General features: G+C 44.9%; 1 protein-coding gene across 1 annotated transcript; it reads right to left on the minus strand.

Moving 5' to 3' along the window:
• Positions 1-2,106: 2,106 nt before the first annotated feature.
• LOC102536890 (interferon omega-1-like) lies at positions 2,107-2,694 on the minus strand. Its single transcript, XM_006219761.4, has one exon. It carries the CDS (start codon positions 2,692-2,694, stop codon positions 2,107-2,109), a length of 588 nt encoding a protein of 195 aa, XP_006219823.1.
• Positions 2,695-13,032: the final 10,338 nt, after the last annotated feature.

Genomic DNA, 13,032 nt, shown 5'->3' on the forward strand with positions numbered 1-13,032 from the left:
AGAGGGAGTGGTCCACAAAGGAAGGGGAGGAGGAGGAGCAGAAAAGCAGAGGATGGTGGTGACGTAGAAAGCAGATGTAGGTCAGACTTTAAAATGGTCGTGGGAACACGTACGCGTCCGATGCTTGTGAGATGTCCGCCGACAGCTGCCTGACAAGTCATCTCTGCGTTAGGCAACGTGTAGTTTAGTGTAAACCTTGGCTGAGCAGTTTCAGGGGAACAGGGAGGCTGAAGCCAAATTATAGCAATCGGAGAAACGTGGTGCATGTGAAGAACTAGAGAGACCAAGAGTCCAGAAATTGAGCGCTGCCCTTGGACCACAGTGAAGCTGAGCAGCCCTCCTCCGCTCAGCAATGCGCGCACAGCTGTCGTCCCCGCGCCCCGCCGGCCGGGAGGGGGCGCGCGCGCTCGCCGTACAGGACCGGCAGGCCCCGCCCTCCCCACCCCGCGGGCCCCGCCTCGGCGTCCCGCTCCACGGACTCGGGCGCCGCGGCCCCGGGGAGGACGCGGGGTCCGCCGCGGGCAGGAGCCCCGGCCCGGGAGCGGCGCCGCCGGGGCCCCGCGAGCGCGTGGGGCGGCGAGAGCGGTGAGTCAGCTTCCCTCTCGGGCCTCCGGTCCCCGCCGGCCGCGGCTCCGCCCAGAGCCCTTCAGGTTCCGCAGCTGCCCCGCGCCCCTCCTTCCCTTCCTGGCAGGAGGCTTTGGCCCGAGCGGTTCACACCGGCGTGGGTTTCTTCGGGGCTTGACGGCTCGGTATCACGGCGTGTCGTGCTGTGTTCTCAGACGGAGGAATGTTTCTGAGGAGAAACACAGTTCAGGGAAAGGCAGCTACAGTCTGGACTAGATATTGGGACCCTCCAGTGGAATGACGTGGGAACACCTCCGAGACGTCAAGGGGCCCCGGGGGATGAAAGGGAAAGTGTGTGTGTGTGTGTGTGTGTGTGTGTGTGTGTGTGTGTGTGTGTGTGTATACGTATTTATACATATGTATATATATATGTATGATCTCTATTAATAGAAATGTTTAGTATCTCCTGCAGTGATAGTTGTTAAAAAAACTTTAATTTACATGTAAGTACAATGAAATCTGACACTAATGCTATGAAACATTATTATTCCTGTCCGAATATTTAAGATCAATAAACTAGGGAGCATGGTATTTGTTTTGTTTGTCAGGTTCATACAGTTACTAATAACAGAGCTGGGATCCAGCCCCATGTTCCCGGGTCCTTCTACCCAAGGTTTTGGAAATACTCCAGCTCTCCTTTCACTTTTGCTCTCTTCATGCGGCTTCCACTCTAAGAGAAACCTTGAAGCTAGAAACCAGCACAGAACGAGAGCACGTGTGTAGATGGGCAGTAAGTTGGAGGGAGCGAAGTTACTGGATATGGGAGTGAGTGATTCAGTGAAGCAGGACTGGGAAGCAGGTGCGAGGAAGAGGAACAGATGGCAGCAGCAGCCGCTCAATACCTTATGTGTTCAAACTTCACTGGAGCAGGTGACACCTCTCAGATGTTTATCTCCCAACCACTCTTTGCTAACTGGATATAAATCAGTGACACCTGTGACATAAGGACTATATGTTTTCCGTAATTTCCAGGACTCCTCTCAATTCCGTGGAATTCCAGTATTTGAAAAGCATTTTCTAGGAAGTGCTAGAACTGTTCCATAAGATATAATGGACAAATACTATTCTGAGAGAGATTTCTATAGAAAAAATATGGTTTTAGATTTTCAGAATTATAAGAACTCCACAAGTTTTCTTTCATAGAATTTAATAAATAAAACAAGATGCAAACTTAATGAAGTGGTAAGGTGAGCATATTTTTTAAATTTTAACACAGTGTAACATCTATATGAAAATATAAATATCTAAGTTGCAAGAATAAATATAAATAAATAAAGAATAATAAGTAACATTGAAGTCATTGCATAGGGACTGATGATCCTTGAACTCAGTAATTTTACCATATCCTTGCTTATTACTACATACAAAGTATTAACTTAGTTAATTCAATACATTCTGTGGCTAAAGCAAAAATAAGAGTCTTGAAACGACCGCAGACAAATGTGCAAGGGTGACATGGCATCTCGGTCAGGGAGAATCATGTCAAGGTGACCCCAGGTCTCCATCCATAGTTCTTAGCCTTTCTTGCAAGTTGGTTAGTGAAGAGAAGGATCTCATGATTTCCAGTCGGACAATTTCCCAGGCACAGTCACTGTATTTCTTCTCTTTCAGGTAGAGATGGATTCCCTGGAAGTAGCTCTTCAGCACCAGTGTAGGGCTCGCCCTTCCCTGGGCAGAGTCTTGCTCTGCCATCACCTGCACCAAACAGGTGTCCAGGTCCTCCAGCTGCTGATGGAGTCCAGTGCGGAGTTTGTCCAGGAGGGTGGTGTCCCAGACAGCAGAGGAGCGCTCTGCGTGGAAGAGGTTGAAGAGCTGCTGGAGCATCTCGTGGAGGACAGAGATGGCCTGGGCCTTCTGGAGCTGGCTGCCATCCACCATCTCCTGGGGGAAACGGAAGTCTTTTCTGTCCTTCAGGCAGAAGAAAGGGGAGATTCTCCTCATTTGGCCTAGAAGCACGAAGTTCTCCCTGCTAACCAACACGTGCTTCCGAGGCAGGTCACAGCCCAGAGCCCCACCAGGGCCATAGCTGAACACTAGCAAGGCTGTCACTAGAGAGAGCACAGAGGCCATGGGGCACGTGAGATGCTGCTGACCTGGCTGAGACGGGCGTCTGGGTGAACCTTGGAGGTAGGTTCTCTGATGACATTCTTTCTAAGCAAGGCCATTAAATAGGGACATAGTAGTTTTCATTTTCTGAACATTTTCTACACTTTCACTTCCTTTTTTGATTTTCATTCGTGTATTCTCAGTATGGTCTAGGAAGATGTCATCAATCTAACCTAATAATTTGCAAGAAGTTTAATTTTCCCAGTAAACTTCAGTTGTGCGCATCCAAATAGGTATTGATCAGTCAGGTGAGCAATGTCATTGTCGTCAAGTCAGAAGCGCTGTAGGTATGTAAACACACACATCCTCTCTGTCTCCGTCTCTGTCTCTCTCTGTCTCATACATAACTATTGCTCTTCTCTGTTGCAGGAACACAGTTCTCGCCCTGACCTTAGGCTCCTTTTCACCCCCTTACTTCACGCAGGGAAGCAGGTCCCCACAGCCTTGTGGTTTCTGTGTGTGTTCAGGGATTTAACAGATCACCTCTGGCAGTGAAGCTCTTTGAAACTAGAGTTGGGTTTTATTTACCAATTGATTTACAAAAGAGGCTGATGATAATGATCCAATGAGCTTCTCTGATGTTTCTCTTGCTTCTAGAACACGTTCATGCAGGTGCATGTGGATGTGCTGCAGGGGACTATGGGGTCAGCACAGTTACAGATGCCGCCCTTTCTTCCCGCCGTTTTCTTACTGGGGACCTGTAGTCCCCACGGTCTGTGCCAAAACCGCTCCCAGGGGTCCTGGTTCTTTTCAGCAGAATGTGGCGGTGGAGAGTCTAACTCCCAGAAACACCTCACTCACGAAGTGCAAATCACATCTAGTCACACCCCTTCTTTTGAGTGACGGGCTCCCCTTTTTTAAACCCCTAGACCCACTCCCTGAGGGGAGGCTCACCACATCCTGAGGACTTGAAAATTTCCTTTGTGTGGAGGGACATGTTTAGTTGTCGGGGGGTTAATTCACCTTCCAACCCGCGCCCTCGCTCGTGGAGTGTTTGTGTGAAGGACCCTGGTCCTCAGTGGTAGCCGCCTCCTCTCCTGACCCACGTCCCCAGGTATCAAAAGTGTCACCAGCCAGCAGATGCTGAGAGCCAAAGTTTGTTTTGTCTAAGTAGGTAGAGGATTAATCCAATTCTAATCGTTTCACCTCGACTAGACAAATAGCTTTTAGTTTCCCAAATATAGATTTTCTTCTTCAACACTTTTAGTTAAACTATTGAACCCGTGTTATGCTCAGATTCCTGAGCTGGGCACAGAGGGTTCAGTGCTGGTGTGTCTCTCATTAGAAGCTCACATCCCAGACACTAGTGCCGTGAAGTTGTTCAGTCAGTCAGCTGATTCCAGTGGGCTTCTGTTTTCCTCTGTCTCTGTCTCCCTCTAGAATGCAGGGTGGTGACACTATGTTAGGATAAATAACCTTATTTTTTTTAGTCACGTGTGATTCTTCATTTAACATTTTTATAAATTATGTTCACTTAGTGGCTTATTGGGCAAGATTCTCCTGCTGCTCCTGCATGAGTTCTAATTCCTGCTGAGTTGAGAACAGTAAAGGGAAGAAAGGCAGAGGGGCTGCAGTCTCATTTTCAAGACTTTAGATTTTTTGTTTCTCATTTCAACTTCCCTAGAAAGTAAAATCCAACAGTAGTTTTGTAGGCAAAAAAACCCCAATTGTCTCAGTGACATGAAAGTGAAAGAAGGGAAGTGATTTTCCATTGGCACAATGACGTATTCTTAGTTAGCAAATTTCAGTGCAGCACAGGTGGGGACGAGTCTCTGGTGGAGGGGAATGATGCTGCAGATGGCGAGCTCCCTCCCACCTCCCGAGGTAGACAGAGAGCCCCCATCATCTCCTACCTCCTACCCTCATATTCAAGCTTCCCCATGACCAACTCCTGTATTTATGTGCCACATTGGTTATCATTGATGAACCTATGTCAACACATCATATTCCTTTTAAGTCCATATTTTACATTGGGGTTAACTCTTGGTCTTGTACATTCTATGTTTTTGAAGATATATATGATGACAAGTATCCACTGATATAGTATCATAGAGAATAGTTTCATTGCCATAAAATACCTCTGTGGTCCACCAGTTCATCCCTCTTTTCCCCGTTAACCGTGGAAACTTCTGATCTTTATACTATCTTTCTAGTTTTGTCTTTCCCAGAGTGTTATATATGTGGGATCATATTGTATGTAAACTTTTCAGATTAATTTCTTTTACCTAATAATATGTATTTAAGATTTCTCTTTGTCTTTTTATAGCTTGATAGCCCCTTTTAAAATTAATGCTGAATAATATTCCATTTTCTGGATGTATCTCTATTCATTCACCAACTGAAGGTCATTTTGGTTGATTCCAAGTTTTGGCAATTATGAATAAGGCTGCTGTAAACATATGTGTGCAAGCGTTTTGTGAACAGTTTTCAGCTCATTTGGATGAATACCATGGAACATCATTGCTGGATTGTATTGCAAAAGTATGTTTGATTTTGTAAGAAACTGCCAACCCGTCCTTCCAAAGGGACTGTGGATTTTGCATTCCCATCAGCAATGAATGAAAGCTCTTGTTGCTCCATACCCTCATCAGCATTTGGAGTTGTCAAGTTTTGGATGTTGGTCATGCTAATAGGTGTGAAGTGGTACTTCACTGTTGTTACAATTTGCAATTCCTTAATGACAGGTGATGTTGGGCATCTTTTCCAACTGTGTATCTTTTCTGGTAAGATATCTGTTTAGCTCTTTTGCCCATTTTATTAATCAAGTTGTTTGTTTTCTTATAGCTGAGTTTTGAATTCTTTGTACATTGTACATTTTGGACAATAGTCCTTTATCACATACAGTCTTCACTTGGTATCCATGGGGGATTGGTTCTAGGACCCCTGCAGATACCAAAACCCATGGATACTCAAGTCCCTTATATAAAATGGTGTAGTACTATTATATAACCTACACACATCTCCCATATACTTTAAATCATCTCTAGATTACTAACAATACCTAATACAATATAAATGCTATGTAAACTGCTGGTGCAGCAAACTCAAGTTTTACTCTTTAGAAATTTCTGGGATTTTTTTCCCAATATTTTTGATCTGTGATTCATTGAATCCATCCATGAGGAACCCCTGGAGATGGAGGATCAACTGTATATCTTTTGCAAGTATTTCTTCTTGTCTCTGGTTTCTCCTCACTGATTCTGAGACTTCTACATGCACATGTAAAAGTTACATGAGTCATTTGGGATCTTCTTAAAATTCAGATTCTGATTCAGTAGGTCTAGGGTGGAGCTTTGGGTTCCACGTTTCCGGCAGTCTCCCAGGTGATGCTGGTGGTGCTTTGAATAGGAAGACTGGAGAGCACCCTGGCTGCTGTTTGCATTGGAGGAGACCAGAATGCTGGTGACAGGCTACAATTAGAATGATTCAGGCCACAATTAAAATGCCTAAAATAGGATGGTGGAAGTGATGAAGAAAAGGAGATACATTTGATCACTGTATAGATGGTAAGATCACTAACAACTTGGGGGCTGGAATACATCAGGAGAGAGGAGCAAGAGCATCACGAGGGGCAGCGGTGCTTAAGAGGCAGAGTGATATTCTAGAGAGGCCTTGAGGCTGGGAGTCTGAAGGAAGACCTCAGTCCTGGCGCCAGGTCTTCTAACTTGGTCTGCACCCTTGGGCCAGCTACTTAACTTCTTGGAACCTCTGTTTCTTCTGTCAAGTTGGCACCATCATCAATGCGGTGCTTGTCACACAGTTGTTCTGAGGCTCTCAGGAACTAATACATGTGAATGTGCTTTGTAAACACTAGAGCATGATACAAATGAAGGTGATCATTGTAACTATTGTGCAATGTAAATCTATTATTAAGTGCTGTGGGGTGTACTTCTCACTGACCCTTTCTAGTCCGGCCCTAGCAAGGTCCTCATGCCCAGTGTTGTTTGAGCCAGTAGAACGAGAGCCAAATTCAGTTCAGAAGCCAGGGAAAGCTTGATTCTTTGATCAAATAATGGGGAGATGTGAGTTTGCACCCTAGGGCCCACGCTATCCTTGAAAGGCCCTTTGAGCGGCTGCACCGTAGGGTTCTCCTCAGTGGGGAGGGGCCGGAGTTCTTGCCAGGCAGACGCAGCCATGCCGCTCAGGCTCCAGACGCTGTGCCCGGTGCAGCGCCTTCACACACAAAGCTGCTGTGTGGCGAGCAGCCACTTCCCACCAGGAACCCTGGCCTGAGACTCTGCACAGAGCACCCTATGAGAGAGCGAGGCTAGACCAAGCAGCACAAAGGAAAAAGAAGGTTAGACTTTATTACTCAGATTCTATTTTTATTTCCCTGGAATTGTTAATGGGCTTTGCCGGTAATATACCTACGTGCTTTTCCCTGTAGGAGTATTCAGTCTGGCCGTGATGCCCAGACATGTCATCCTGGAAAGGCAATAGAACACATGTGACAGAAGAAGTGGATCATATCAATGCAGTCCAGCTCTTTCTGGGCACTGGAGGCCTACCTGTGGAGTTGGGGGCCTTATTTTAGCCCCTGGGCTTCAGCCTATACTTATATTTTTATTATTTTTGGGGGGAGAGGTAATTAGGTTTATTTATTTATGTTTGGAGGGAGTACTGGGGAATTGAACCCAGGACCTCGTGCATGCTAAGCATGCACTCTACCACTTGAGCTTTACCCTCTGTCCCAGCCTATACTTTTAATATGAACTCCAAGGATAGGCCCAGAAAAGCCTGGCATTCAGCCGCTCTCTGACCTCAGCCCAGCTACTGCTCAGTGAATTTTTCTGGAGGTGAGTTTGGGGCTTCCGTTTCAGTGCTGGGCCTTGTGTTGGGCATTCCTAGGAGGGAGAATGTCTAGCTTGTCATGGAGGGAAGGATTTTGCACAGTGATTGTGACAATGTGGAGAATACCTACCTTCTTCTACGAGGAAAAACTGGTGGTTTTCTTGAGAGATTGGTAGTGGGGAAGACCAGAGACTCAGGGCTCCTGGGCTTTCCTTGCTCACTTGCCTTAAAGAGGGGGTATTCTGGTCTTGCATCACAGACCTGCAAGGTTTTTCTGGCTTGCCTAGATGGCTTGTCTTTTCCACAGTATATCAGACTTCACTTGGGAGACTGGATACTCTTGGTGTTGCAATATCAACGTACACATACACACCATATGCGGAGAGAGCTGATGGCTACTCTAAAGCTTTATTAAGTTACATAGTCTTATATGGCAAAGAAGCATGATAAGGAAAATGGTTAACTAAGGTATGATGTTATTTATGACTCTCTATGGGAACAGGCAGTTTCTGGCTCAAGATCAGAAGACCCTTCATGTTTTGGTAAATCATGTTCATCTTGGCACCAGTGAGCCTTACAGCTTATCAGGGTGGAATGTATGAGAAACAGCTGCTTAACAACGTTCTCCTTGGACTCAGGTGGCTGTGCCTGTCTTAGGTTGACCCCCTCTGGCGATCTTATCCGTCATTGGCTACCCAGCCTTCTCACCTCTGAGTCTGCAGCTTTTTATAACTTGTTTACCATTCCAGCCCAAGGCTCATTCCTTTGTTCCCACAGTCGGGGGGCTACATTTCCCCCTTTTTTATTTTGTTTTAAAGCAACGAAGCAATCATGTTGTGCAGAGGCAAGAAGCCCCATCATAGCCAATGTTCTTGAGCCTGCTGTTGCTTACGCAACCGACATATACACCGCAACACGCACAGGATAGCAATGCCAAGGAGGCAAAAAGCCCTACATTGAGAAGGATTCGTAAATTTAGTCCTGAGACCCAGTTCTCTGGTTTGAGCCAACGTAAGCCATTTTCTATTTGTTCAAATGTATTTTGAGCAAATGCAGAATGTATACTTCACACTTGCTCATCTAATTCAGTTTGTAACTCTTCAGTCTTTTCACTGAGGAACGTATTAAATGCTCTTTGTAAATGCTGTTTTACCATGTACCAAGGTATATGCATTTCATTATAATTTATAGGAGTGACGCATTGCATAGAGAATTGCCAATCACATTTGAGGCATAATCTATTAACCAGGGCTTCTTGTTTTTCCCCCAGCCATTTGACTGCAGCCTCTAATGCTTGCAGCCTGGCCATAATGCTTCTATCAACATCAACCTGTGTTTGTAATTCTCACATAACGTTGGGTAACACTTTCTCTACAGTATGAGCAGTATTAATGCATGAAACTAAGGCTGTAGTGGCAGCAGCAGCAGAGGCAATTATAATCACAGCTGATACTATGAAGGCTATCAACGTGGCAATAAACCTCTTTGGTCGGATTTTCTTAAGGGACTCTAAAAGTACATATAAACTTTGTTCATTAGACCAGGTTCTGTTAAGTGTTAACAGGCAACCAAACATGAGCTCTTCTTTTCAATACCATAACAAAGGACACATTCTTAGAGGTTACATTAGCATTGGATAAACAATCAGAGTACCAAAAAGGCGAAAGTAAATTAACCATATACAATTGATCAACCGTAATATTAGGCCTGTTAGGTCCCCATACCAAGATATATGGATGCATAGTACATATCATAACAGAATTGGAAACATTTTGTTCCAGTTTTATAGAGTATTTACCAGAATGGTTGTCATAGTGGCCATGATAAATAACCCTGTTAATAAAAGGCAACCCTAACCTCCAAATTGTTTTATGTATAGAACTAAAAATTGTACTTCCATCCATGAGTTGTAGGTCTGGATAGACCATGTTCACTCCATGTGATGGGCGCTGTGGAATTCGTATTGAATTATATGGTGACATGGTTACTGCTTAAATGTCCGTAAGGTCCCCAATCTAGTAAAGTCACGTTAAAAATGGAGCTTTTTCTAGGTTGAGGAATTCGACAAGGAGTCCATTGTACTGAGTAGAACTTATACTTCCAGTCCAGGTTTGGTTGGCAAATGGGTATAGGAGGAACTTGAGAGGCATTCACAAATGTTTCAGAGGATGTGGATACAGCAGTAATAAATGTAAGGTTTGCTGCAGTGCTCCCCTTCTTAGGTTGGTAATACAAATACAATTGAGCTTGTAATTGTATGCAAGGAGAATTACTTGTGTTATTAAATTGGATGCATATAGGAGGATTATGAGAGTACAGGGTCAAAGTATCGTTGCTGCACAGATAATTTCCAGTACTGGTCAACAGTGGGATCTGTATTCCACCTGTCCATTCAGAATCATTAGGGTCAAGAGGGAGATCTGCATGCCACCAGGTTAAAGGTGTGAATAAAGGAGGGTTCAGAACACAAGCCCAGTAAGATAGGTTCATGCTTGCAGAAAAAGAAGTGGAGGTAAAGATGCTCATCATGTATATATATATATATGACACAGTAACCTGTAGAGAGGTCAGCTTCATCTGTCGTGGAGCACAAATGAACATATTTCTGTGGAATCCACTGACGGCCATCACCTGTATCAATACATAAAGAGCCCCTCTTCCAAATTTCACCTCATAAGGTCCTTCCTATTTATCCAGGAATGGTTTCTTTACCCAAACCTTTTTCTTTATAGAAGATACAGGCATAGGGGGATTGGAGAAATGGATCGCTGCAATAGAACCATCCTTAGTGTGATTCAAACAAATTAATAGTGTAAAGGGCATGATGTAATATATTATGTGCTTCCTGTACCCTATAGATACCTTTGGGTGATTTTGATGTTTGGGTGCTGGAATAACATGAATAGTAATTTAGATTTTTCTTCCTTCAGAGGCATGGTAGCCATTGATGTCTGTCAGCTGGGGCTGTGGACTGCAGCACCAGCCTCTCCAGTGCCTTTAATGACCAAGCCTCAGAAATCACAGTTCATTTTTACATATTCTAGATGTCACAGACCCACATCTCTTAATGGAGGATTTTCAACACCCTAGGAAAAAAATCTGTGGAATGAATATTGTTACAACCATCTTTGGAAAATACAGCCTGTAACAGTCCACAAAATGTCAAGCCCTTTCACGTGTAAAATACATTCACCACTTCTCAAGACCTTCCAAAATCTCACCTTCATATGGAATTTGGCAAAATCCAAGTCCAGAGTTTCACCATCTCCATCAGAGCAAGGTATGGATGGAGCGCCTCAGGTGCAATTCCTCCAGCACTGCTCCTGGAGGGCCATTCTTCCCTGTGTGAAACCTTGTAATTGAAATAGGTTGTTTGTTCCTTTACTCCCAACATACAATGCCTGAGGCAGGCATAAGACAATGTAATAGACAGTCCCATTCAAAATGGGGGAAAGCTGGAAACTCACAGCAGCCACTGGCCTGTTGTAACTGACATCTGTTAGGGCAATTTGTAGACTAGGGCTCAGTCCTGAGTTTCTGGGAATTATTCTCCATGGCTGATTTTTCTCCTCTTTGGCTTCTTGGCTCTCTGCCTTTTAAGTTATCCTTCCTTTTCCACTAAAAGTGGCTTATAGTTTTAATTGCATAGACTTCTCAGACTGCTTTCTTTCTGGAAAAGTTTGGGGATCTGAAGGCCTCTTTTTCATATGTTCTCTATTACTTTCAGTCTAAACTGGTATTAATTACTTTAAACATATAGTGGATTTGCTGTATATCCGTTTATAATGAATGCCATTAAGCAGTACACCCAGCCACAAGTCTCTTAAAATATGCCCTTTTCCACTTTGGGCTTCTTATGAGTCTGCAGTGGGACAGCAACTTGTTTTTTTGGAGCCTTGTTGCTTAATGGAGAAAACCCTCAGGAGGCCTTTTGCTTATTTAAGAGTCTCTGAGGCACCACCTTAGGTATTTCTGGTCTTAAGGGATTTTACACTCTGAAATTCAGTCTGATCTGATAAACAGGGCTTGCTGTTTGTTTATTGCTGTAGCACACCACTCACAGTATAAATTTCTATCCCCATTCCTATAGCTTTTAAACAAATTACTCCAAAATCTATCACCCTAAATAATAACGGTCTTATCTCGCATATTCTGTGAGTTGGGGATTTGTACAGGTCACAGAAGGAATGGCTTGTCTCTATTTCACAATGTCTAGGGCCGCAGGAGCACACCCCACTGGGTGGCTTGGGGTGACCTGGCCATTGGTAGAAACTTTCCTGTATATGTCTGATGCTTATAATTCTCAGCTGGGACCTCCACTGGCACCGGGTACAGAAGCACCTCGCCATGACCTATCTTTGTGGCCTGGCTTTTCTGACAGCATGGTGGACTCTGTGTAGCTGCACTTTTTACGTGGGGACCTTGGGCTCAAAAGTGAGTGGCCCAGTGAGCAAGCTTTAATGACCTAACCCATTGCTTCTCAGTGAGGGTGATTTTATCCCCTTGGGGACTTTTGGCAATGCCTGGAGACATTTTTGGTTGTTACAACTGGTGATGAGGGCTACTATGGGCATCTAAATGGACAGAGGCCAAGGATGCTGCTAAATATTTACAGTGCACACAGGACAGCACCCTACAACAAAGAATTATTGGCCTCCAAATGTCAGTAGTGCCAAGGTTGATAAACCCTAACGTAGCCGTGGAAGTCATGGCATTATTTCCAAAACATTCTTTTTAAAAGCAATTCATAAGCTATACGGTTAGGCCATTCAAGATGCTGTTCGCTTGCTCTTTGTACATTCCCTGCTAGACCAGTACCTGCTTCACCGACATCCTACCCATGTGAGCATGCTTGCCCCCCCGCCCTTGCTAGTGCTGTGATTGTTCTAATCCTCAGGCCAGAATGGTTTCACCTGCTAGGCAATTAAAGAGAAATATCTGCCCTTGTGATGGCAGTTAACCTGAGGGGTAATGAGGATGGGCCCCAGCTGCTGGTTTCCCTGGTAACTGATGAGCCAATCTGACGTCACTTCCCCCTATAAATGGTAGTCCCCTCCCCCCCTCTGAGTAGCAAGGGTGGCTGAAGTGTCCTGCCTGCTGCCCACGGTGGAGTGTTTGTTCCAGGACCTTTTGCTGTGGACGTGTAAGATCTCCTGTCCCATAGACCACTGATGTCTCACCCACTATTTTTGGGCTCTTTCTTTGGTCTTGAGGCTGGGCAGCTATGTGGCTTGCAGGCCTGAAGGGTACAGCCCAACAATTGGCAAGCCAGCCAAGAAGCCAAGGAAACGCTGTGAGTGCTGAACTGAGGGGAAGTAAGGATGGGAAATAGAGTTGGGGGTGGGGGGATCACGAGGTGGCCGTCCTCTAGCGGCTGAGGTTCTGTGGCAGCCATTGACCATGAGGGGTGCCTTTCTTTTCCAGTATGTTGATGATATTCTGTTAACCTCGGAGTCTCTTTCCAATTTAAAAGTAGAAGCCCCATGCTGGTGGCTCATCTGACTACACGAG

Source organism: Vicugna pacos, chromosome 4 (assembly GCF_048564905.1).
Source record: "Vicugna pacos chromosome 4, VicPac4, whole genome shotgun sequence".
In the NCBI taxonomy this organism is placed as follows: domain Eukaryota; kingdom Metazoa; phylum Chordata; class Mammalia; order Artiodactyla; family Camelidae; genus Vicugna; species Vicugna pacos.